The following is a 24,694-nucleotide window of genomic DNA, read 5'->3' as shown; positions in this document are numbered from 1 at the left end:
CCTCCTGGCACCCCGGGTGCCTGTGCTGGGCTGGATGTTCAAAGGCAGGGTCTCCTCTACACATCATGCAACTGATGCTACATGAAGTGGGCCGCACTAATTACAGACAATATAGCTACTCCAAGCACCGCAGCTACACCAACCCCAGTGACAAGTACAGTAGCTACTCAAACCCTGACAGCAACAGACAATGCAGCTGTTGGTGTTACTCAACTCCCAAGGAAATCCCAGTCGTCCAGGAATTCTAGAAGTCATCATGGACTGGCCAGAGGGCAAAGATTTTGGAATGTCACCAGAAGAGGAGGTGATGCGTGCTGAAGAGGCCCCACCATATAATGAACTGTCAGAGAGTGAAAAGCAATATGCCTTGTTTACTGATGGGTTCTGCCCTATTGTGGGGAGGGATTGGAGATGGAAGGCAGCTGTGTGGAGTCCCCTGCATCAAGTTGCAGAAACTGCTGAAGGAGAGGGTGAATGGAGTCACTTTGCAGAGGTGAAAGCCATCCAGCTGGCCTTGGACATTGCTGAAAGAGAAAAGTGGCCAGTACTTTATCTCTCTACTGACTCATGGATGGTGGCAAATGCCCTGTGGGGGTGGTTGCAGCAATGGAAGCAGAGCAACTGGCAACGCAGAAGTAAACCCATCTGGGCTGCTGCATTGTGGCAAGATATCTCTGCTCGGGTGCAGAACCTGGAGGTGAAGGTATGCCACGTAGATGCTCATGTACCCAAGAGTCGGGCCACTGAGGAACACCAGAATAACCAGCAAGTGGATAAAGCTGCTAAGATTGAAGTGGCTCAGATGGACTTGGATTGGGAACATAAGGGTGAATTATTTTTAGCCCTGTGGGCCCATGACACTTCAGGCCATCAAGGCAGAGATGCAACATATAGATGGGCTCCTGATCGAGGGGTGGACTTAACGATGGACACTATTGCCCAGGTTATTCACGAATGTGAAACATGTGCTGCAATTAAGCAAGCCAAGTGGTTAAAGCCTCTCTGGTATGGAGGACAATGGCTGAAGTACAAGTATGGGGAGGCCTGGCAGATTGACTATATCACACTCCCACCGCCCCGCCAAGGCAAGCGCAGTGTGCTTACCATGGTGGAAGCAACCACCGGCTGGCTGGAAACATATGCTGTGCCCCACGCCACTGCCCGGAACACTATCCTGGGCCTTGAGAAACAAGTTTTGTGGCGACACGGCACCCCAGAGAGAATTGAGTCAGACAATGGGACTCATTTCCGGAACAACCTTATAGACACTTGGGCCAAAGTGCATGGCATTGAGTGGGTATATCACATCCCCTACCATGCACCAGCATCTGGGAAGATCTAACGGTACAATGGGCTGTTAAAAACTACACTGAGAGCAATGGGTGGTGGGACTTTCAAACATTGGGATACACATTTACCAAAAGCCACCTGGTTGGTCAGCACTAGGGGATCTGCCAACAGGGCTGGCCCAGCCCAATCAGAACTTTTATGTCCTGTAGAGGGGGATAAAGTTCCTGTGGTGCACATAAAGAATTTGTTGGGGAAGACAGTCTGGGTTATTCCTGCTTCAGGTAAAGGCAAACACACTCGTGGGGTTGCTTTTGCTCAGGGACCTGGATATACTTGGTGGGTAATGCGGGAAGATGGGGAAGTCCAATGTGTACCTCAAGGGGATTTGATTTTGGGGGAAAACAGCCAATGAACACAAATGTATGCTGTTGCCTGCTCTATAACACTTTTATAGCCCACCAGCTAGATATCTTCGGGTCGCCAGCAATTGACCCTGACTTCCCTGTGATCATCACCTCAACAAAGAATGAATTTTGAGGAAACCAGACAAGCTCAGCAGTGACCAGACGAGTTTGGCGGTATCATCAGCAGGCAACAATCCAACACTACATACCGTCCCTCCTGCCCTGAAAGACTATTACAAGAAATGGTGCCTGACATCATGGACTGGATGAATTCAGCAATTTTACAGGGATTGGTCCATGGACTAGGGAATGATATCTTTCTCTGTGTGTGGGTGTAGGTGTATATATATGTGTATATATGGGAGAGGGGCGATGGTGTGTTGAGAGATGTGGGATCTGAGCATAACGTGAATGGTATGGAATAAGGGGTGGATACTGTCCTGGGTTCAGCTATAGCAGTCATTTTTCTCCTTCTTAGCAGCTGGTGCAGTGCTGTGGTTTTGACTTTCAGCCTGGGAACAACGCTGATAACACCGATGTTTTTAGTTGTTGCTAAGTAATGTTTATTCCAACCAAGGACTTTCTCAGTCTCATGCTTTGCCAGGGAGGAGGGGAAGCCGGGAGGAAGCAGAGACAGGACACCTGACCCAAACTAGCCAAAGGGGTATTCCATACCACAGCACGTCATGCCCAGTATATAAACTGGGGGGAGTTACCCGGAAGGCCCAGATCACTGCTCGGGTCGGGCTGGGTGTCGGTCGGCGGGTGGTGAGCAATTGTATCCTCTCCCCTTGTTATTTCACTAATCGTTGTTATCATTGGTGGTAGCAGTAGTGGTTTTGTATTATACCTTAGTTGCGGGACTGCTCTTATCTCAACCCGTGGGAGTTACATTCTTCTGATTCTCCTCCCCATCCCTCCGGGAGCGGGGGGAGGAAGGGGGGGGAGTGAGCGAGCGGCTGTGTGGTTCTGAGTTACCGGCTGGGCTCAAACCACGACAGCCGGGGAAGGTCATGGAGCAGATAATCCTAAGTGAGATCACAAAGCACGTGTGGGGAAAATGGGGAGATCAGGCCCAGTCAGCATGGGTTCATGAAGGGCAGGTCCTGCTTGACCAACCTGATCTCCTTCTACAACAAAGTGACCCACCTGGTTGATGAGGGAAAGGCTTTGGACGTTGTCTATTTGGACTTTAGTAAAGCATTTGACACTGTCTCCCACGGCATCCTTCTAGGGAAACTGGCTGCTCATGGCCTGGATAGGTGTTGTGCTGGGTTGAAAACTGGCTGGATGGCAGAGCCCAAAGAGTGGTGGTAAATGCTGTCACATCTATTTGGTGACCAGTCACTAGTGGTGTCCCTCAGGGCTTGGTATTAGGGCCAGTGTTGTTTAATATCTTCATTGATGATCTAGATGAGGTGATTGAGTGCACCCTCAGTAAATTTGTGGATGACACCAAGTTGGCTGGGAGTGTTGATCTGCTTGAGGCTCTGCAGAGGGATCTGGACAGGCTGGATCAATGGGCTGTGGCCAACTGCATGAGGTTCACCAAGGCAAAGTACTGGGTCCTGTATTTGGGCCATAACAACCCCATGCAATGCTGCAGGCTTGGGGAAGAGTGGCTGGAAAGCTGTTTGGTGGAAAGGGACCTGGGGGTGCTGATTGATGGCCAGCTGAACATGAGCCAGCTTGTGCCCAGGCAGCCAAGAAGGCCAACAGCATTCTGGCTTGTATCAGAAATAATGTGGCCAGCAGGGCTAGGGAAGTGATCATCCCCCTGTACTCGGCACTGGTGAAGCCACACCTTAAATACTGTGTTCAGTTCTGGGCCCCTCATAACAAGAGATATTGAGGTGCTGGAGTGGGTCCAGAAAAGGGCAGCGAAGCTGGTGAAGGGTCTGGAGTACATGTCTCATGAGGAACGGCTGGGGGAACTGGGGTTGTTTAGTCTGGAGAAGAGAAGGCTCAGGGGGGACCTTATCGCTCTCTACAACTACCTGAAAGGAAGTTGTAGTGAGGTGGGGGTCAGTCTCTTCTCCCAAGTAACAAGTGATAGGACAAGAGCTAACAGCCTCAAGCTGCACCAGGGGAGGTTTAGAATGGATATTAGGAAAAATTTCTTCACTGAGAGGGTGATCAGGTATTGGAATAGGCTTCCCATGGAAGTGGTGGAATCGCCATCCCTGGAAGTGTTCAAAAAAACCCATGTAGATGAGGCCCTCAGTGATATGGTTTAGTGGTGGACTTGGCAGTCCTGGAGTAATGGTTGGACTTGATCTTAAAGGTCTTTTCCAACCTAGTTGATTCTATGATTCTTTTTCCAGCTGGCAACCTGTCACTAGTGGGGTCCCCCAGGGATCGATATTGGGCCCAATGCTGTTTAATATCTTCAGAAGTAATCTTAATGTTAGCATCAAATGTACCCTGATGAAGTTTGCTGATGGTACCAAACTGAGTGGGGAAGTGGACACTTTGGAAGGGAGAGCCACCCTGCAGGATGACCTGGATAGGCTGGAAGAGGGGGCTAACAAGAACCTTATGAAGTTCAACAAGGACAAGTGTAAGGTCTTGCACCTGGGAAAACAATCCAGGAATGCAGCACAGGCTGCAGTCTACTTGGCTGGGGAGCAGCTCTGTGGAAAGGGACCTGGAGGTCCAGGTAGACAACAAGCTCAATATGAGTGAACAGTGTGCTGCTGTGGCAAGGAAAGCCAACAGGGCGCTGGGTTGCATCAACAAGGACATCACCAGCAAAGATGAAGAAGTCTTTATCCCACTCTACTTGGCACTTGTCAGGCCACACCTGTGTTCAGTTTTGGTCCCTGCTATATAGGCTGGAGGGGGTCCAGAGAAGAGCCACAAAGATGATCAAAGGACTAGGAAGTCTGCCGTATGAGGAAAGGCTGGAAGAACTGGGTTTATTCAGCCTTGAGAAAAGAAGGCTCAGGGGACACCATATCACCATGTTCTATTATTTAAAGGGTAGCTACAAAGAAGATGGAGACTCCCTTTTTACAAGGAGTCACCTGGAAAAGACAAGGGATAATGGATACAAGTTACTCCTGGTGAGATTCTTATTGGACATGAGGAAAATTGTTCTCATAGTGAATAATTGGCCATTGGAATAATCTCCCCAGAGAAGTGGTGGTTTCCCCAACACTGGACACTCTTAAGATTTGTCTGAACAGGGTGCTGGGTCATCTTTTCTAGACTGCACTTTTGCGAAGATAGGTTGGACCAGCTCCCCTTCCAACCTGGTATTCTATAATTCTGTGATCATCCTAATCTGCTGATTAGTGCTGAAGTTGTAGGGTCTGTAGCCTAAAGCCTGGTGGCTTTCAATGAAACATTTGGTTAAACCTGGCCATATTCCCACAGACCTGAAGTTAGGAGCTTAAGGAGCAAAGAAGTTAAATTTAGCTTAGGGTTGAAAAGCTAACACAGTAAAAATAAGGTAGTAATTAAGGACCTAACCTTTGATTTGGGAAACTAGGTTCAGTTGTTTCTCTTGCAGCAGGCATCCTGCAGGGTGCCATCACCCCATTTCTGTTAAGTTTATATCACTTATGCTTATTATCACTGTATGAATATGTAAGATGACCTGGAGACCTAGAACCTCCCCGTGGAAATGAGCTGGATCCTTGTACCTCATTATCCAGAGGATGTATACCTTGCTGAAACCTTCAGAGCCAGCCCATGGGGTAAACCAGTCTCCTCCAGAGCTGAAAGGACTACAGCATCCCATACCTGAACGCAGCCATGTACCCCTGCTAACTGGCTTTGATTCCTTGGCTAGAGAGGGGACCACAAACACATCTGGACATCACAGCCCTTGACAACACTCCTTCAACCCTTCTGCTGTCACGTTTCCCATTTATGGTCATCCAGGTCAGGTCACTGCTCAAGGTTAACAGTTAAAGGGTGGGGGTGGGGGGTGTCCTTACCAGCTGAGCAGCTGATGGTTAGAGCTCAGCTGAGTGCAGCAGCATTGCTGGGGTGGGAGGACAGGAACTTAATCAACTTGATCACCTTGAAAGAACTGAAGGCATAGACCTACCTCCTTCCCCCCAGGGTGGCTTCAGGGTATTTTTCAAATTAGGGCAAATTCTGTAGGGGTCACCAGTCTGCCTTATAAAAACCTCTGAGGTTGCTGTGGTTTAAATCCAGCTGGCAACTAAGTACCATGCATCTGCTTGCTCACCTCCCTTCCTCCCCTCCCCAGGCAGGATGGGGAGGACAATCAAAAGAATGTAAATCCTGCAGGTTGAGATAAGAACATTTTAATAACTAAAGTACAACATAATACTACTATTAATAATAATGATAAGGGAAATAACAAGGGGAGAGAATATAAAACTAAAAGAGGAAAGGGAAGAGGAAAAAAATAATTAACACAAGTGTTGCACAATACAATTGCTCACCACCTGCTGACTGAGCAGTGATTAGTCCCTTCTGGGTGACTCCCCCCAGTTTATATACTGAGCATGACGTGCTGTGATATGGAACACCCCTTTGGCTAGTTTGGGTGAGGTGTCCTGTCTCTGCTTCCTCCCGGTTTCCTGCACCCCTCCTCACTGGCGGAGCATGGGAGACTGGAAAGTCCTTGATCAGGGTAAGCACTACTTAATGCACTGATGGTTTAGTTGTTGCTGTCGGCATTATTCTCAGACTAAAGTTAAAACACAGCACTGTACCAGCAACTGGGAAGAAAATTAACTCTATCCCAGGCAAAACCAGGACAGGGGCATTCCCAAGTGAGCTTGAATAAAAGTCATCCCACTCCTTCTCCAGCTCCTCCCCAAAGACAAATGTCCCATCCAGTCTGAAAGAGGTCCAGTGTATGGTCCAAGTTAAGGAAGCTGTAGAAAGCGAATCAGTGACCCCACCAGAGGCAAATCAATTGCAGGTCCCCTGGCTATTGTGTACTTTAAAATATACCATTTGAAATGCACATTTTCCCTGTCTGGGCTGGGGCCACAGAGCACTAACCAGAAAGGCAGCAGCCTTATTATTTCAAACTTATCTGAGGGGACAGAGAGAAGCTTTTCCCTTCCTCAGCTGAAAGAATATATTTCCTTTTGCTTCTCTTACTTTCTTGGTATGATCTTTGCCTCAGCATTTAATGTTTTTTCCCATCTGATTTTATAGATTCATTCCCTCTTTCCTCAAACCTGGCCATTATTATCACTCAAATAATTATCTTCTGAGGAGACCAGGAAATGCTACCAGGGACAGCACCTCAAGAGCTATCAGCCTGCAATCCCCATCCCAAGGCTTGAGAACTGGTAAGGTCATTCAAGGCATGGGGAGGGGTGGTAGTGACGGCTGGTTAACAGCAAGAGAGAGGAGGATTAATTTCACACATCTTTTTGCTACCTCAAGTATAGGTAGCTAAACTTCAGGCAGCTCTGTCATTAATGGATGGATAGGCACCTCTGCAGGCTTATCCATCTTATCCTAGCATGGGAGATTAAGACCAAGAAAAAAACAACCAAAGGATGTAGTTTTGCAGTATACCTGAGCCAAAGCAAGAGCTTGCTGATGCACATCTCCCTCTCCATGTCTTGCTGCTACCTTTGCACCAGGATAGATGCATGCCTGATGCTGCCAAGCACCCAGTCAGAAATAATACCAGCAGTGTTAACCATACAACATAGAAATGTGGTGCTTAATGACAGTTTTCCTCCCAGAAGTGGCTCCTTGTGTGGTCATGGTCAGTCTAGTGGCGTGGGGTGAGGACATGTGGCCAGAGGTGAGACTGGGAAAGAGATGGCCGTCTCTGGCATGAAGTGCCTGTAAGATGTCAGTGTCATGCAACTGCATTCAAGGAAAGGAAATATTATCCTTTTCTTACAGGACAAACAGGTACATGGAGAGATGAAGTGACTTAAGGCCAAAAACTCCTGCTAGATATAGGACAAGGATGCTACAGCCTGCCTTCCCCAGCCCCCAAAAGAAAGAAATGTGAAACTGAAGAAGGGGAAAAGGAGAGAGGGATTATGTCTGATGCACTCTTTTTGAAATAGTATGATTATTGCCCTTGGAGAAGGCTTATTCTGAATTATATGATGACCTTCTTTTTTCCAGTGTTATTTTCTATACTTGTCTCTGAACCACATGGTGTTTTGTTTAACTTTAAATATTCTTCATTCAGTAATAATCAAAGTAATAATAGGGCATTCAATGCTACTCACATGTAACGATCTATGCAAACGCTTAGCTAATTAATCCTTATGGTATCCATGTGATAGGAAGAGGTAAGTTAAGTGATCAACCAAGCAGTAAATAGACTCATATTTGGTAAAATCACAGAATTGACAAATTCACCTCTGTTTTACCAAACTGGCATTGGGAAATAAAAACAAAAATATCTCCCAAGCCTTCAAACAAACAGAAGATATTCTGAAAAAATCAGAATGGTCCTTCAGACATTTTTAATGTCTTCTTGGAAACAGAAATTTCTGCTTTGAAAATGAAATTTAAATTTAATTAAGATTTTTAAAAAACTAACCAAATGTGCAACACCTGGATTCATGTGTCTTTCCATAGCCTGATACACAATGATTTGGATTTCTAACTTTGTGAGAACTGTGAAAAAAAAACCCCACACCACCTAAAAAAAAGTATATACAGTCCAAATCTGAGTGTTCATTAGTTCTGAATTACCAGGGACCTGACAATCAGAAATATTGTATTAGCCCTGCTACTAAGTATTATGGCTTCAAAATAGCTGCTTCTTCTGAAATGGATCAAAACAAGTGATTTGCATAACAGGTAGTATTTACTGAACTTACTGTCCTTGTTTTGGTCATTTTAATATAATAACAATTATATGCAAAGATAGTCTACTCAGTAAATTTTGTCTGATTTCATACGGGTAGCTGATTTTTTAAAAGTATTTTTCCAGAATAATTTCAGAGTATGAATTGAATAAATATTGGAAGAATTGATTCTTCCCTTCAGCACTACCTCAGATCATTCAGAAGAAGTATCTGTTCATCTCCACAGGAGCTGGGACAGGGAGGCAGGAGAGGCACCTACACTTTTATGGTCAGCATGGTAGTTACTGCTGCCCTAGCTTTCCAAGGTGATCACTTATGACCACTTATCAGCTAGCTCATGTGGAGCTACAGTAACAAGACAACAAAAAAGGGCTGTTGCCCTATACATGTGTGAACTAAAATAAATAATTGTCCCATAAAAGGTGAACCTGAATAAATATGGGAAAATGTTGCTGAAAAGAAAAAAAAACCTGATACAAATTAGTATGGGAGCTCTGGGAGCTTTAGGGAGCCATGAAACCTGACTTCCCTTGAGCTGTATACAAAAGAGGTGAGGTGGGTCTGCATCACTGAAACAACATATGAAGTTATTGCCAAGCTTTGATCTGCTTGCAGGTGATGCATGTTGAGGGGAGGCAAAAACCACACACAAAGGAGAACCCCTTAGCTTCCTAATTGGGTTTTTTTTTTTTGCTTCTGGAGTTGAGGCCATATGGCTGCTGAACCCAAAGACTAGTTGCTTAGCTGATGTGAGGCTGTTGCAGTGATCAAGGTTGCTTAAGCTGAGGTTAGGTGGCTTGGAGTAAACCGTGACATGGCCATTTGCTGAGCTGCAAAGGAAGTAACTAGGAGCTGGGGCCCAAAGCAGTCCTGGTGGCAACACTAACAATTATCAGTCAAACACTGATGGATTGAGACCCTCACCGCCTCTCCCCAGTGGTGCTGCTTGGTTTTCAAATCCACAGCTGCCCACTAATCTCTCCACCAGCCATGCCATGTGGGTTTCTGCTGCACTGGCCACCTTGATGTATGGAGACCTTTTTTGCAAGAGCTAATGCAGTCCCGGTGACATGCATGAAGCCTTTCTGGGGAGATTCAGCAAGCAACTGCAGCCTAGAGGACCTGGCAACCTCCTCCATGGGGATGGACCATTGGCAACCATTCCTTATGCAGCTCTCCTGCGACTGCTTGGGAACACGTATATGGAGACATTAGTCACTCCTGGACTGCAATGGGATAGCTGGGAGGACAGGTGACAAGTACAAACCAGAGACCATAGTGTCTCAAGCTAGTCCTGGCTTTATTACTAAGCACTGAGGTAGTCCTTAAACTTGTGCTACCATCATAGCCCTGTTTGAGAACCTATGGAGAGAGAGCATACAAGAAAGCCATGTCACTGAGGGAGAAGGAAAAAAAAAGAAATCCGATTATAAGCTTTATTTGTACATGGGGAAATGAGACTGGGGGTGTGTCAAACAATTCACTGAGGGTCACAGGAGTTATTGATGGCACTGGCATCAGCTGTCATTGCTGTACAGCCCTTGCATTTTCACTGGTTCACCTTTCCTCTTCTTGACTTGCCTTAGCCCCCCCCCCTTTCCCTCTCCCCAACGATCTCTCCATCTCCTGCTGGCATTTACCAGGTGCCAATTATAGAATCATCATAGAATTATAGAATGGTTTGGGTTAGAAGGGACCTTAAAGATCATCCAGCCTGGCCTTGAACACTTCCTGATATCTAAGAGCCAGCAGTCCAAGGTGGATTAATCGGGACCGAGGGAATGTCACACAGCCTCGGTGCTCCATTTCTTTCCTTTTGTGTTAGACTGTGAGATGAAGTCCAGGCTGGATGGGGTTTTGAGCAACCTGGTCTAGCGGAAGGTGCCCCTGTCCATAATGGCAGGGGGGTTGGAACTAGATGATCTTTAAGGTCCCTTCCAACCCAACCCATTCCATGATTCTATGATTCTATGAAGCAGATAGGGAGAGACAGGGAGGCTCATTGAGAGACAGCATCTTGGCGCACTCTGGGTATACAAACACCACAAGGAAATCCGATCCCATCATTTAGACAGCTCTGAAGTCCTCAGGGTATTTGGTGTCACCAGCTTGTCATACCCAAAGGGTCAAGATCTAAAACTTATTCTTCTCCTTATTAGCTATATTTACCAGGGGGGAAGGAAAAAAAAAAAAAAAAAAAGTGTCAAATTCCACTTTCACAGAAATCAAGAAATCAATAGGAAAAATATTCACTGATTTCAAGTGGAGTGGGAGCAGACCCAGGAATTGGTTTCACTCTTCCTTCAGCGATAAATCTTCATTCAAGCACCTACCCTCATAATATCCTGTATTATCTAGTGTGAAATAGATGAAGGGAACTTTTGTGATGTAAACATGCAATCCTCATCCTCTTTTATATCAGTATAAACTGATTTTATTATCATGGCAATTAAAAGAATTACTCCAGATTAAAAATTATGTAGCCAAGAATAATTTTTGGTCCAGAGCATCAGGACGGTGGTGTCTTTACCACCTATTTTCTGCTTGATCAATGCCTGTAGCATAATGCTGGAGCCACATCTTCTGCCTGATAACCCCTGCAGATATTTGTCCCCAGGTGCCTATGGGTTGCATCCTGTTAATGCCTCTGGTAAATGGTAGCACAGATGCTGCATCCCCCTGCCAGGCTGCTGGCCACTGGCCTGGGCTCAACTGTAATTTACTGTCTCTTTTCCTGTTCCTGCAATCTTTCCCAGCTAGAAACACAAACACATCTGGGATGTGGAGGGGACAGCTCTTCCGTTGTGTGAGGGAGTAGGGGACCAAGGAAGAGGCAAAGATTCTCTTTGACTCCTAATGAAAATGAGGAGGACAAAATGGAAGGAAAAAAGGAATTTGTCCAGCAGGAAGAGAATAAAAAAAGTCCAGAATAGCACTGGGGTTGCATCTGGGAGGAGAGGGGGAACTTCTGTGGAGCTCTACAGGATATCTTTCTGACTCTACATGGTTGATAGAAGGGGTAGGCTGGGTTGAACCAAGTGTTTAATGAGGCACATGATGCTCAGTGGAGGACAGAAATTTCTAGGTCCTCAATTTTAAAAAAGAACATGTGGATGTGGTGGAAAGTCCATGGTACCAAAGCATGAGAAGGATATATGCAGGGAAGAAAGCAGAGCCTTGCAGTCAATATACTGGAGGGCATACAAGTACACCAGAGTGTGATTCCTGATTTTTCCTGTATTACCTGTATTACCTAATTCCTGCCCTGTATTACCTAAGCTGAGTCATTTGGTCTCTCTCATTCAGAAACATGTTACTCTGTAAAAGTGGGATTAATGGCACTTTGCTCCTGCACACAAATCCAGCACAGAGTACGAGGGCCACATCTTACCACCAAATGGATGAAGCACCTAGGTGCACTGTCACTGCCTGCAAATGTAGCTGTTTCATCTGCTCCAGAGAAGGCAGCCAACATCACTGGGCATTATTGTGTCACCTCAACCTTCCTCTGAAATATCTGGCAGAGAGACCAAGTTACCTGAACCTGATTTTGTCTTGCAGATCCTTGTTAATTGTAGCCTAAGGAAAGGTAGTTATGCCAGAGGCATCCATTTCAGGGCTACATCAGGAACTCTCAGTACAGTCACACTGTCTCAGGGTTCCAGGGTCCAAGTTTGGTATGTAAGTAGGATACCTTAAGTTAGTGCAACAGTGCTTTAAATAGCTGATGTGTTTTCCCAGTGTGCTTAAATCATACTGTTTTGGGGAGACAGGACTGTATGTGTGAATATGTCTGCTTGTACATTTTAGTATTATCTAGCATGCTTTCATGAACCTAAAAGCATTTCCATCAACAGCTGCCATTTTATCCAGTGACTACTCCAAAGACACCCGCAATGATGCATGGGGCCACAGGGCCTGGCCAAATGGAGCAGAGTGCCATCATCTCCCCCATTCAGCTCAGTCTGCATGGCCTCTAGCAGAGGAGGGCCACAAACCTTCTCTAGCACCAGATGGTGATGATGTGGGACAGAGAACTAGGATGAGCTGAATTCATGGCCTATTTTATCTAAAACTCAAATGCTAATTCTGTTCGGATTTGACAGCAATGGCTTAGACCCCATAGGAAGTATCTTGCATGGGTACACACATGCCCATGGTTTGGTTAGTGCTAGAAGCAGGTATTACACATCTGAGGGAGACATCATCTCCTACTCTAGATGGCATGGCTCAGTTTGCTGTCACAGTTTAACTTATAATGGAGAAACCACTGCTTCTTCCTCTGCTCAGTTCCTCTGCTTATGTGTGCATTGTGCTATTCTAGGTGCTACCCCTGTTCTGGTGAACATGCATAGAGCCAGTGTCTATACTTACTGCCTGTGCACAGGCACCATATGCTCCAAACTGGATGGCCATGGGGTTGAACATGCCCATTTGTCCTGCCATTTGCTGCATGCGTCTCATTGTACGCTCCTTGTCTGTATCTGCAAACTTCACCACGAGGCTTGAAGAGGCTCCCTGCAGGACAGGTGAGAAAAGGAGACACAGAAGGGAATTAGCCAGGTACACACTGGATCATGCAGTCCATACAAGTAACAGATTTGGTAGTGTGGGATCCAGCTGATGCTGCTTTTTCCCCTCACAATCTCTCAGGCCTTTTGAATTGCGTCTTTGCAAGAGGCCAAGAGCATCAGGAAGGAAAGGACCCCGGAGGGTGAACAACTGAGGCCAGCAGCCCAGTTCCTGGTTTCCTCCAAAATTCAAACTTCCAGGACGTCATTAATGTTCTCTTTGCAAAAGTTGTTGCCTTAGTCTTTCAACATATAGAAAACCTTCTGGACCAGTAGGCACTCCTCATCAGAGGACAAAGATCTGGACTCAGTGCAGCAAAACGCAGAAGTTTTTGCTGGATGAATATGGTAGGATTTGTGAACTGATCTATTTTTGATGAAATCTTTTTGATGGAATCTGTTAGTTCTGTGCATGCCAGACTACTGCCCCCACCCACCCCGAGCTGCATCACCCTTTTGCACTGCCACATATTTTAACTCCCCCCAATGTCTAGCGAGAAATCCCTGACCAGCTTTGCAGACAGGATTCAGTATGCTGGGCAGGGTGTATGCGTCATCACCAAGCATCATCTCTTCAGCACTGTTAAATTACAGGAGCCAAAACAGTACGAGATGGACCTCAGTTTCCTCTCCATGAACACTTAATACTACACGTTTCCGGGCAAGTATTACAATGTTTGGGTTATGCCTGCATTTAACACTGGTACAGAACTACAGATGATCATCAGAGCTGGCTGCAGAATTCTGTGAAAAATATAGAACTTTTGGGAATGAAATCCCTCTACTCCCAAAATGAGATGAAAGGTCAGTAACTACAATTCTTAAATTTCTGATAGGAGGCAGAGATGGGAAGAAATAGCTCCACTAAGGAAGGAAGGCACTGATTTTTTTTTTATTTTACTTTTTTTGCTAGCTTCAAGGGCATCCTAAATTCATGGGTTGGTTGATTCCCCACAGCACAATCTCCCAGGGGGAAGAGGGTTGGGTCCAGCAGCAGCCCCAACAGCAAGCAGAGTTGCCTCTAGAGTTAGTGTCGTGGTTTAAGCCCAGCTGATAACTTAGAACCACACAGCTGCTCACTCACTCCCCCACCCTGCTCCCGGAGGAATGGGGAGGAGAATCAAAAGAATGTAAATCCCACAGGTTGAGATAAGAACGGTCCAGTAACTAAGGTATAATACAAAACTACTACTACTACTACCACCAATAATAATAATGATAAGGGAAATAACAAGGGGAGAGAATACAATTGCTCACCACCTGCCAACCAATACCCAGCCCAACCTGAGCAGCAATCTGGGCCTTCCGGGTAACTCCCCCCAGTTTATATACTGGGCATGATGTGCTGTGGTATGGCATACCCCTTTGGCTAGTTTGGGTCAGGTGTCCTGTCTCTGCTTCCTCCCAGCTTCTTGTGCCCCTCCTCACTGGCAGAGCATGAAACTGCAAAAGTCCTTGATCGGGGTAAACGTTACTTAGCAACAACTAAAAACATGGGTGTTATCAGTGTTGTTCTCAGACTAAAGTCGAAAACGCAGCACTGCACCAGCTACTAAGAAGGAGAAAAATAACTGTTACAGCTGAACCCAGGACACTGCACAGCAGCCATTTGACCCAATGGGATCTAAGACTGCATCTTACAAGATGTTTTTTTCTGGGTTGTGTGTCAAAGCAGGACTTCGGGCTTCTTTGAACATTGCTATCATATACACAGAGCAGAAAGGCCTTTGGAAAATAAAAGCAAGTTAGAGTACACATTACAAACAAAGAGGAGAAAAAGGGGTTTGGTTTTTTTTTAGTGCTCTGTGATGAGATGAGCATGTAAGCCAGTAGAGATGTTGCATTGCTCTTGAATATGAAGACTGAGCTTGGGGCATGGTTCCTCATGTCCAGCCCTTTCATGTTGCCCAAAAGAAATCAGGCAGTAAACTCTATCAGATCACACAGGTGCAGGATTTCTAGGGAGAACCAAACAATGCTCTTCATCTACAGTAGCACAAGACTACTTTCTACTCCAGTGACTCCCAGTAATCCACTGGATAACATTAGAAATGTCTGAGAATGGCCCAGATTTTCCATGGGCTAGAACTGGAATATTGCTTCTGCAGTTAAATCATGGTGTAAATCAGCCATTGTCTGCTGACAAAGGCAATAGGTCCTGTCTGCTCAGTCATTTATTAGTAATATGTTCTCCCTCTTGCTTTTTCTGTTGGACTGGACCTTATATTTGCCAAACCCCAAGAGAGTTACAGTGGGCAACTTTTCCATAAAATCAACCTCTTTTTTCAAGTGCTTTGAGATCTACTGATGAAAAGAATAATATAAGGGCTAAGTATTATTATGCTTTCCCTAGTCTCTTTTGGGTCAGTGAGTATACTTAATATGACCATCTTGCTTCCCGTTCCCCTCCTGTGCACAGTAATGAATTGCTCCCCTTAGTCAGCAGAGTCAGATGCTCTCTAGGCTGGCGGGGCGAGGGAAAAGATGGAGGAAAAACTACCCTGCGCCACACTCACCTTTAATCCCTAATGAGAGTCCTCTGTGGGAAAAACTAATTTCCCAGACTGCGTTGACATGTGAAATAAAGTAATTATTGAAAACAGGAGCTTGACAGGTCGCTTGTGACATTTCATATTCAACAAAAACTAAAATATACATCTATTAATATTTCATTTAAAGGCAAAGGAAAACAAATCTTTTGTGGTGTTGTTGGGACTGTTTCCCATTAGTTATGGCTGTCCAAATGGAGTCTATACACAAATTAAGCCAAAGCTTTTCAGAAGACCAAATAATACTGTACGGCATCAGGGAAAGCTGCTTCTCCCTAGAACAACATTTATAAGAAAGGTTTTGTGAAGATATTTCCTTGCAGAATATATGCCTGAAGTTTTCTTTTCCTGTCGGCCCTATAAGTCTCCCCTGACTCAGTAGGTTACCAATCTCTACAGATGGTTAAACATCTTTTCCTTGAAAAACTCATGAATTTGGGCCTAATTTTCAAAAGCCATTATATTAATGTTTCACTTTAAGCTTACCGAATGTCCCATGGGAGGTGGCCATACAGTTAAGTACTTTACTGCAAGGTAAAAGTGGACTTGATTAGCTCAAATAGAGCCAGTTAAAAGTTCTGAGCCAAAAATATTTTTAAAAGGGTTTGTTACATTAAAGTACCAATGACTAAAGCTGTTGAGTACAAGATCTGAATATGCAGACACTATTAAGTACCTTCCAAAATATCAGCTGTGCGCAGTTGTCGTGGTTTGAGCCCAGCCGGTAACTCAGAACCACACAGCCGCTCGCTCACTCCCCCCCCTTCCTCCCCCCGCTCCCAGAGGGATGGGGAGGAGAATGGGAAGAATGTAACTCCCACGGGTTGAGATAAGAGCAGTCCCGCAACTAAGGTATAATACAAAACCACTACTGCTACCACCAATGATAATAATGATTAGTGAAATAACAAGGGGAGAGGATACAATTGCTCACCACCCGCCGACCGATACCCAGCCCGACCCGAGCAGTGATCTGGGCCTTCCGGGTAACTCCCCGTGGTTTATATACTGGGCATGACATGCTGTGGTATGGAATACCCCTTTGGCTAGTTTGGGTCAGGTGTCCTGTCTCTGCTTCCTCCCGGCTTCCCCTCCTCCCTGGCAAAGCATGAGACTGAGAAAGTCCTTGGTTGGAATAAACATTACTTAGCAACAACTAAAAACATCAGTGTTATCAGCGTTGTTCCCAGGCTGAAAGTTAAAAAACACAGCACTGCACCAGCTACTAAGAAGGAGAAAAATGACTGCTATAGCTGAACCCAGGACAGTATCCACCCCTTATTCCATACCATTCACGTCATGCTCAGATCCCACATCTCTCAACACACCATCGCCCCTGTCCCATATATACACATATATATACACCCACACCCACACACAGAGAAAGATATCATTCCCTAGTCCATGGACCAATCCCTGTAAAATTGCTGAACTCATCCAGTCCATGATGTCAGGCTCCATCTCTTGTAATAGTCTTCCAGGGCAGGAGGGACGGTGTGTAGTGTTGGGTTGTTGCCTGCTGATGACACCACCGAACTTGACTGGTCACTGCTGAGCTCGTCTGGTTTCCTCAAAATTCATTCTTTGTTGGGGTGATGATTAGAGGGAAGTAAGGGTCAATTGATGGCTACCTGAAGATTTCTAGCTGGTGGGCTATAAAAGTGTTCTAGAGCAGGCAACAGCATACATTTGTGTTCATTGGCTGTTTTCCCCCAAAATCAAATCCCCCTGAGGTACACACCAGGCTTCCCCATCTTCCCGCATTACCCACCAAGTATATCCAGGTCCCTGAGCAAAAGCAACCCCACGAGTGGGTTTGCCTTTACCTGAAGCAGGAATAACCCAGACTGTCTTCCCCAACAAATTCTTTATGCGCACCACAGGAACTTTATCCCCCTCTACAGGATGTAAAAGTTCTGATTGGGCTGGGCCAGCCCTGTTGGCAGATCCCCTAGTGTTGACCAACCAGGTGGCTTTTGGTAAATGTGTATCCCAGTGTTTGAAAGTCCCACCACCCATTGCTCTCAGTGTAGTTTTTAACAGCCCATTGTACCATTCGATTTTCCCAGAGGCTGGTGCATGGTAGGGGATGTGGTATACCCACTCAATGCCATGCTCTTTGGCCCAAGTGTCTATGAGGTTGTTCCGGAAATGAGTCCCATTGTCTGACTCAATTCTCTCTGGGGTGCCGTGTCGCCACAAGACTTGTTTCTCAAGGCCCAGGATAGTGTTCCGGGCAGTGGCGTGGGACACAGCGTATGTTTCCAGCCATCCGGTGGTTGCTTCCACCATGGTAGGCACACTGCGCTTGCCTTGGCGGGTTGGTGGGAGTGTGATATAGTCGATCTGCCAGGCCTCCCCATACTTGTACTTCAGCCATCGTCCTCCATACCAGAGAGGCTTTAACCGCTTGGCTTGCTTAATTGCAGCACATGTTTCACATTCGTGAATAACCTGGGCAATAGTGTCCATCGTTAAGTCCACCCCTCGATCACGAGCCCATCTATATGTTGCATCTCTGCCTTGATGGCCTGAGGTGTCATGGGCCCACAGGGCTAAAAATAATTTACCCTTATGTTGCCAATCCAAGTCCATCTGAGCCACTTCAATCTTAGCAGCTTTATCCACTTGCTGGTTATTCGTGTGTTCCTCAGTGGCCCGACTCTTGGGTACATGAGCATCTACGTGGCGTACCTTCATCACCAGGTTCTGCACCCGGGCAGCGATATCTTGCCACAATGCAGCAGCCCAGATGGGTTTACTTCTGCGTTGCCAGTTGCTCTGCTTCCATTGCTGCAACCACCCCCACAGGGCATTTGCCACCATCCATGAGTCAGTAGAGAGATAAAGTACTGGCCATTTTTCTCGTTCAGCAATGTCCAAGGCCATCTGGATGGCTTTCACCTCTGCAAACTGACTTGATTCACCCTCTCCTTCAGCAGTTTCTGCAACTTGTCACAGGGGACTCCACACAGCTGCCTTCCATCTCTGATGCTTTCCCACAATAGGGCAGGACCCATCAGTAAACAAGGCATATTGCTTTTCACTCTCTGACAGTTCATTATACGGTGGGGCCTCTTCAGCACGCGTCACCTCCTCTTCTGGTGACATCCCAAAATCTTTGCCCTCTGGCCAGTCCATGATGACTTCTAGAATTCCTGGACGACTGGGATTTCCTATTCGAGCTCGTTGTGTAATTAGTGCGGCCCACTTCCTCCATGTAGCATCAGTTGCATGATGTGTAGAGGAGACCCTGCCTTTGAGCTTCCAGCCCAGCACAGGCAACCGGGGTGCCAGGAGGAGCTGCGCTTCAGTTCCGATCACTTCTGAGGCAGCTCGAACCCCTTCATAGGCTGCCAGTATCTCTTTTTCAGTGGGAGTATAGCTGGCCTCGGATCCTTTATATCCCCGACTCCAAAAGCCAAGGGGTCGACCTCGAGTCTCCCCTGGAGCTTTCTGCCAGAGGATCCAGGTAGGACCATTCTCCCCAGCTGCGGTATAGAGCACATTTTTCATATCTGGCCTGGCCCGGACTGGTCCAAGGGCTACTGCATGAACTATTTCTCGTTCAATTTGTTCAAAGGCTTGCTGTTGCTCAGGGCCCCATTTGAAATCATTCTTCTTCCGGGTCACGTGGTAGAGAGGGCTTACAATCAGACTGTAACTTGGGATGTGCATTCTCCAGAACCCCACAACACCTAAGAAAGCTTGTGTTTCTTTCTTGTTAGTTGGTGGAGACATTGCTGTTATCTTGTTGATCACATCTGTGGGGATCTGGCGACGTCCATCTTGCCATTTTATTCCCAAAAATTGAATCTCCTGTGCAGGTCCCTTGACCTTATTCTGTTTTATGGCAAAACCGGCCTTCAGCAGGATTTGGATTATCTTCCTCCCTTTCTCAAAAACTTCTTCCGCTGTATCACCCCACACGATGATGTCATCAATGTATTGCAGGTGTTCTGGAGCTTGCCCCTGTTCCAGTGCAGTCTGGATCAATCCATGGCAGATGGTAGGGCTGTGTTTCCACCTCTGGGGCAGTCGGTTCCAAGTGTACTGGACGCCCCTCCAAGTGAAAGCAAACTGTGGCCTGCGTTCTGCTGCCAAAGGGATTGAGAAAAATGCATTGGCAATATCACTTGTGGCATCCCACTTGGCTGCCTTTGACTCCAGTTCATATTGAAGTTCTAGCATGGCCGGTATGGCAGCACTCAATGGTGGTGTGACTTCGTTCAGGCCACGATAGTCTGCTGTTAGTCTCCACTCTCCATTAGACTTTTGCACTGGCCATATGGGGCTATTAAAGGGTGAGCGGGTCCTGCTGATCACTCCTTGGCTCTCCAGTCTACGGATCACCTTATGGATGGGAATCAAGGAGTCTCGGTTGGTGCGATATTGCCGCCGGTGCACTGTTGTGGTCGCAATTGGCACTTGTTGTTCTTCGACCTTCAGCAACCCCACAACAGAAGGATCCTCTGAGAGACCGGGTAAGGTGGACAGCTGCTTAATTTCCTCTGTCTCCAAGGCAGCGATACCAAAAGCCCATCTGTAGGTAGTTAAGGTCTGGCGGCCGGAAGATATCGCGATGTACGGAATGAGAGAGCCCCTCCCTGGATACTCTTACAAGCCCCATAGCATGGAGAGGGGAATTGCGGGGCAAGGCTCGGCAATACCATAAAAGGTAAAAATTGTTAACCTGCCTTCTGATTGGGTCAGCACAGGTACTTCCGTGTGGCCGAAAGGCATATAATGCCTGCTGTTGTATAATAAAATGCTATTTGGTCATCCTCCATATTGGTGTCTGTGATCTCTAGCCCTAAGCCAGGGGTTGGCTTAGTTCTGCAAGTCTTGGCTGAAGCAACGCAGCAACAAGTGGTGACCCTGACGTGATTCGTTCGGAGGGCAGAGGTGTAGCTCGCGAGCATGGATGTAACGATTAAGGTACTGAAAACGTTGGCAAAGGACTTTAAGATTTGTATCAAATCTGGCAGCATTAAGGCGTGCCTGGAATCTTTGATTCACAGTGGGGTGCTTGGTCACCCTGCTCAGATATTTAATTCAAAAAATTGGCCACAACTTAAGCAGACACTGATTGAGCAGGCACTGGCGGGATAGCCAGAAGCCCTCATTACTCTGGGAATGTTGTTGGCCTTATTGCAATTGGCTCGGCAAGATCGGGAGGCATGGGGGGCGGCGCAGTTATACTTGCGGGGAGCCGCGCTTGAAACTGCGCCTCACACTACGACAGCGGCAGTGCTGACTGGCGAGCCTGGTGGGGAGGACGGGGTGGAGGACAAGTCTATGGAGGAGCAGCCTGAGACGCAGGCATTTCCTGTTACTGAGCCTGAAAAGGAGCCCCCTGCGACCGGTGCGCAGGGAGGGGCCGCGCGGACGGAGCCCCCGCGCCACCAGCATATCCGTGGGGGGAGTTAGAGGATGTTGTGGCCCATCTTAACGAGGAATGTCTTAAAGGGGACGCTGCAGACAGGGGCGGCAAGTCTGTAGCCCGTCTTAACAAGGAGTGTCTTAAAGTGGACGCCGCAGTTAGGGGCGGCGAGTCTGGGCCGAATGGACCAAAAAATCAGAATCTGGACCCCCTAGATGCGCTCCTAGGCATGGTACTGAGCTATCTAGACGACGATGAATTGTTAGACCTGGGATTGAGACGTGTGGGTGACGGTGACGTAGGACCCCTTGGGGCGTGGAAGAAGGAACGCAGTACCCCAAAGGAACAAACGGCGTGGCGGGAATGGCGGGGAGGTGGGCGTGAAATGCGTTCTGACTCTGAGTCAGAAAATGAGGAAGCTACGATGAGAGGCGTTGGACCTCCTCAGGGCTCGGGTGCCGGGGAAAAGAGGTATAAAACACCGGGGGAGCTTATAGAGGAACTTGCCAGAGCAATGCGTATGCTGCAGGCACAGACAAAGATACAGAGACGCACCTTGGAGCGGCTGGGCGAAACCCCGCCCCCTGTGGCGCAGCCAAATTGGAACTTGATTGCGAGGGACTGTGTGCTAAGTGGCGTAACCCTAGAAGCCCTACCCGCGGCCACGCCTCCACAGGCGTTCCCTGTTCAGGTTGGGCCACAAGGAGGAGCTATGTGGACACCCCTAGACGCTAAGTTGGTTCAGGCCCTTCACAAGGCAATAAAAGAGGAAGGTTTGTCGAGTGAAACCACAGCTATGCTGCTCGACTCCGCCCACGTCCAGCCACTAGCCCCTGCCGACGCTAGGCAGCTGGCAAGGGAGGTGCTAAGTGGCCCGCTATTCCTTCTTTGGAAGGAGGCGTGGTATCTCGACCTGCAAGCCAACAAACTAATATTTTAAGTCGAGCCCTGTTAGCTTTAAATCACTATGTTAGAGGACACGAACAGTACTCGCCAATGGAAAAACAGTATCTAAAACAACAAGTAGCTACCTTTCCCCAGGTGCGTGTTAAATTTCCAGGGGAACTACAGTGGGAATCCGGGTGGAGGCTGCGTACAATTGGAAGAGGGTATGCAGCAGTAGAAAAGGAGGGGTTGCTGAGATGGGTGCCTAGCAGGTGTATTAAGGCGGAATTAAAGGAGACAGATAACTGATAATCATGCAACCAGAATAAAACTAATGAAAACTGTGAGTTCTTGTCCGCAGGACTGAGTTATCAGATGCCCTCGCAACCCGTACGCCCCAGTGACGAATGAAGATGACAAGTAAGAGGATCAGACCTGATGTTTCTACAGCAAGGGGGAGTGTGCGCTGCACTAGGGGAAGGGTGTTGTGTATATGCAGACCACACCGGAATAGTAAGAGACACTATGGCCAAATTGCGGGAAGGTTTGGAAAAACGAAAGAGGGAACGAGAGGCACAGCAAGGTTGGTTTACGTCATGGTTTAACCATTCACCATGGCTGACCACCCTGATATCTACCTAATGGGACCAATCACAATGATTGTGATAGCAGGGATTTTTGGACCCTGTCAAGCTCGTTTCATTTGTTAAAAGCCGACTAGAGAGTGTTAGCATTATGTTAATGGCACATTAGCGATTGCTCTAAGACTGTTTCCGTTTGAAATTCCTTTTAGCTATCCCTAGTTATACACCACTACTCTCAGTTGTCCCCCAGTTATCTTGTTTAGCGTGCCTTATATTCTCTATTTAAACTTATGATGTATATTTCTAGATTGTTGTAAAAAATAACATAGAAACGGCACACATTTACTAGGTTTGCACCCAAGTTTTATGATATGTATTTTTAGGATTGTTTTATCTTAATCACCTTATTTGTGCATAGGGAGGGGGAAATGTAGGTAGTTAAGGTCTGGCGGCCGGAAGATATCGCGATGTACGGAAAGAGAGAGCCCCTCCCCGGATACTCTTACAAGCCCCATAGCATGGAGAGGGGAATTGTGGGGCAAGGCTCGGCAATACCATAAAAGGTAAAAATTGTTAACCTGCCTTCTGATTGGGTCAGCACAGGTACTTCCGTGTGGCCGAAAGGCATATAATGCCTGCTGTTATTTAATAAAATGCTATTTGGTCATCCTCCATATTGGTGTCTGTGATCTCTAGCCCTAAGCCAGGGGTTGGCTTAGTTCTGCAAGTCTTGGCTGAAGCAACGCAGCAACACCCATCTATACCCTTTTGGGTCTTTGAAGTATCCTCTCCTGAGATAGTCTATGCCAAGGATGCATGGAGCCCCTGGACCAGTCACAATGGGGTGCTTTTGCCACTTCCTCCCAGTCAGGCTGATTTCAGCTTCCAGCATAGTTAACGCTTGGGATCCTCCTGTCAATCCAGAAATATAAATGGGTTCCACCCCTTGATACCTTGATGGCATCAGAGTACACTGTGCACTGGTATCTACTAGAGCCTTATACTCCTGTGGGACTGATGTGCCAGGCCATCTGATCCACACAGTCCAGTAAACCCGATTATCCCTCTCCTCCACCTGGCTGGAGGCAGGGCCCCTCTAATAGCGATCATAAAATTCTCCACTTCTGTCTTGTAGAAAGGGATTAGTATTCCTTATCACAGGAGCTGGAGTAAAATCAGCTCTTTCACTCCATCTGGGAAACTGCTCACCAGAGACTGGAGCAGCAGCTTTCCTGGGAGGATCATCCTTGACCATTGTTCTCCTCTTCAGTTCACGCACCCGTTGCTCCAGAGCTGAAGTAGGTTTTCCATCCCACTTTCTCATGTCTTCTCCATGATCCCTCAGGTAAAACCATAGGGTGGCCCGTGGCGTGTACCTCCTATATTTTCTCTCTCGAGCAGTAGGGTGCCTTCTGTTAATAGCTGAGACATGGGTTGGTACGCGTGGGGAGCTGGATAGATCGGATAAATCGTCTCTCAATTGTTTGAACTCCTGGGACAGTTTTTCCACAGCTGAAATGATGGAAGGGGTGAGATTGTCTTCGAACTCTCAGAGTTGATGAATCAGGCAATCCACTGTTGGTGATATTCCGTCATTCCAGGTCATTGATGCCAATGTGTGGGCATATGATGATGGCGCACTCCGTGTAAGTTTCCGCCACATGGGTCGTGTACATTCGACTTCATCTGGATCTACGGATGTGTTCCTGGCATCCGGCCTCCGATAGATCATCTCTATAATGGCTGATTCCCTCAGGGACTGGATGCCTTTCTCTATCGTGGTCCAGTTGGCTGAGCAACTCGTAATATTGTCTTTGTAGCGAAACCTTTCCTTCACAGCTGCCAGGAGCCGCCTCCAAAGACTGAGGGCTCGCTTCTCTCTTGCAATCGCTTTGTCAATTCCTCCTTCCTTAGCAAGTGATCCCAGCTGCTTGGCTTCCCTACCTTCTAGTTCGTGACCGTCGGCCCCATTGTCCCAGCATCGGAGCAACCAGGTGACAATGTGCTCCCCTGGAAGACGGGTGAAATCTTTTCGCATATTCCACAGCTCGGCTGAGGTCCGGGGTCGAGAAGTGACCTCTTCTTCTTCTTCCTCTTCCTCTGACCCATGTAGTAGTAATTCTTGTTCAGATGCTGTTGCATGTAGTAATGGCATTGGGTCTTCATCTTTCTTCGCTTCGCGGGTTGCTCTTTGTGCCTCTCGTCTGCTTTTGTTTACAGGGGCAACAGACATTGTCACGAACGGG

General features: G+C 47.0%; 1 protein-coding gene across 12 annotated transcripts in view; it reads right to left on the bottom strand.

Annotated features, from left to right (window-relative positions):
• The window catches only part of LOC115619073 (CUGBP Elav-like family member 4), a 528,109-nt gene that overhangs the window by 75,109 nt on the left and 428,306 nt on the right, over positions 1-24,694 (bottom strand). For 7 of the 12 annotated variants that reach the window (XM_030511095.1, XM_030511101.1, XM_030511093.1 and 4 more), the window contains one exon: positions 12,851-12,994. In XM_030511095.1, the coding sequence (XP_030366955.1) occupies positions 12,851-12,994 (144 nt within the window). The remainder of the gene's footprint in view (positions 1-12,850; positions 12,995-24,694) is intronic. The other 5 variants (XM_030511097.1, XM_030511103.1, XM_030511098.1 and 2 more) reach the window with 1 other exon arrangement.

This window comes from Strigops habroptila, chromosome W, assembly GCF_004027225.2.
Source record: "Strigops habroptila isolate Jane chromosome W, bStrHab1.2.pri, whole genome shotgun sequence".
In the NCBI taxonomy this organism is placed as follows: Eukaryota; Metazoa; Chordata; class Aves; order Psittaciformes; family Psittacidae; genus Strigops; species Strigops habroptila.
This window is presented reverse-complemented; position numbering and strand designations above follow the sequence as displayed.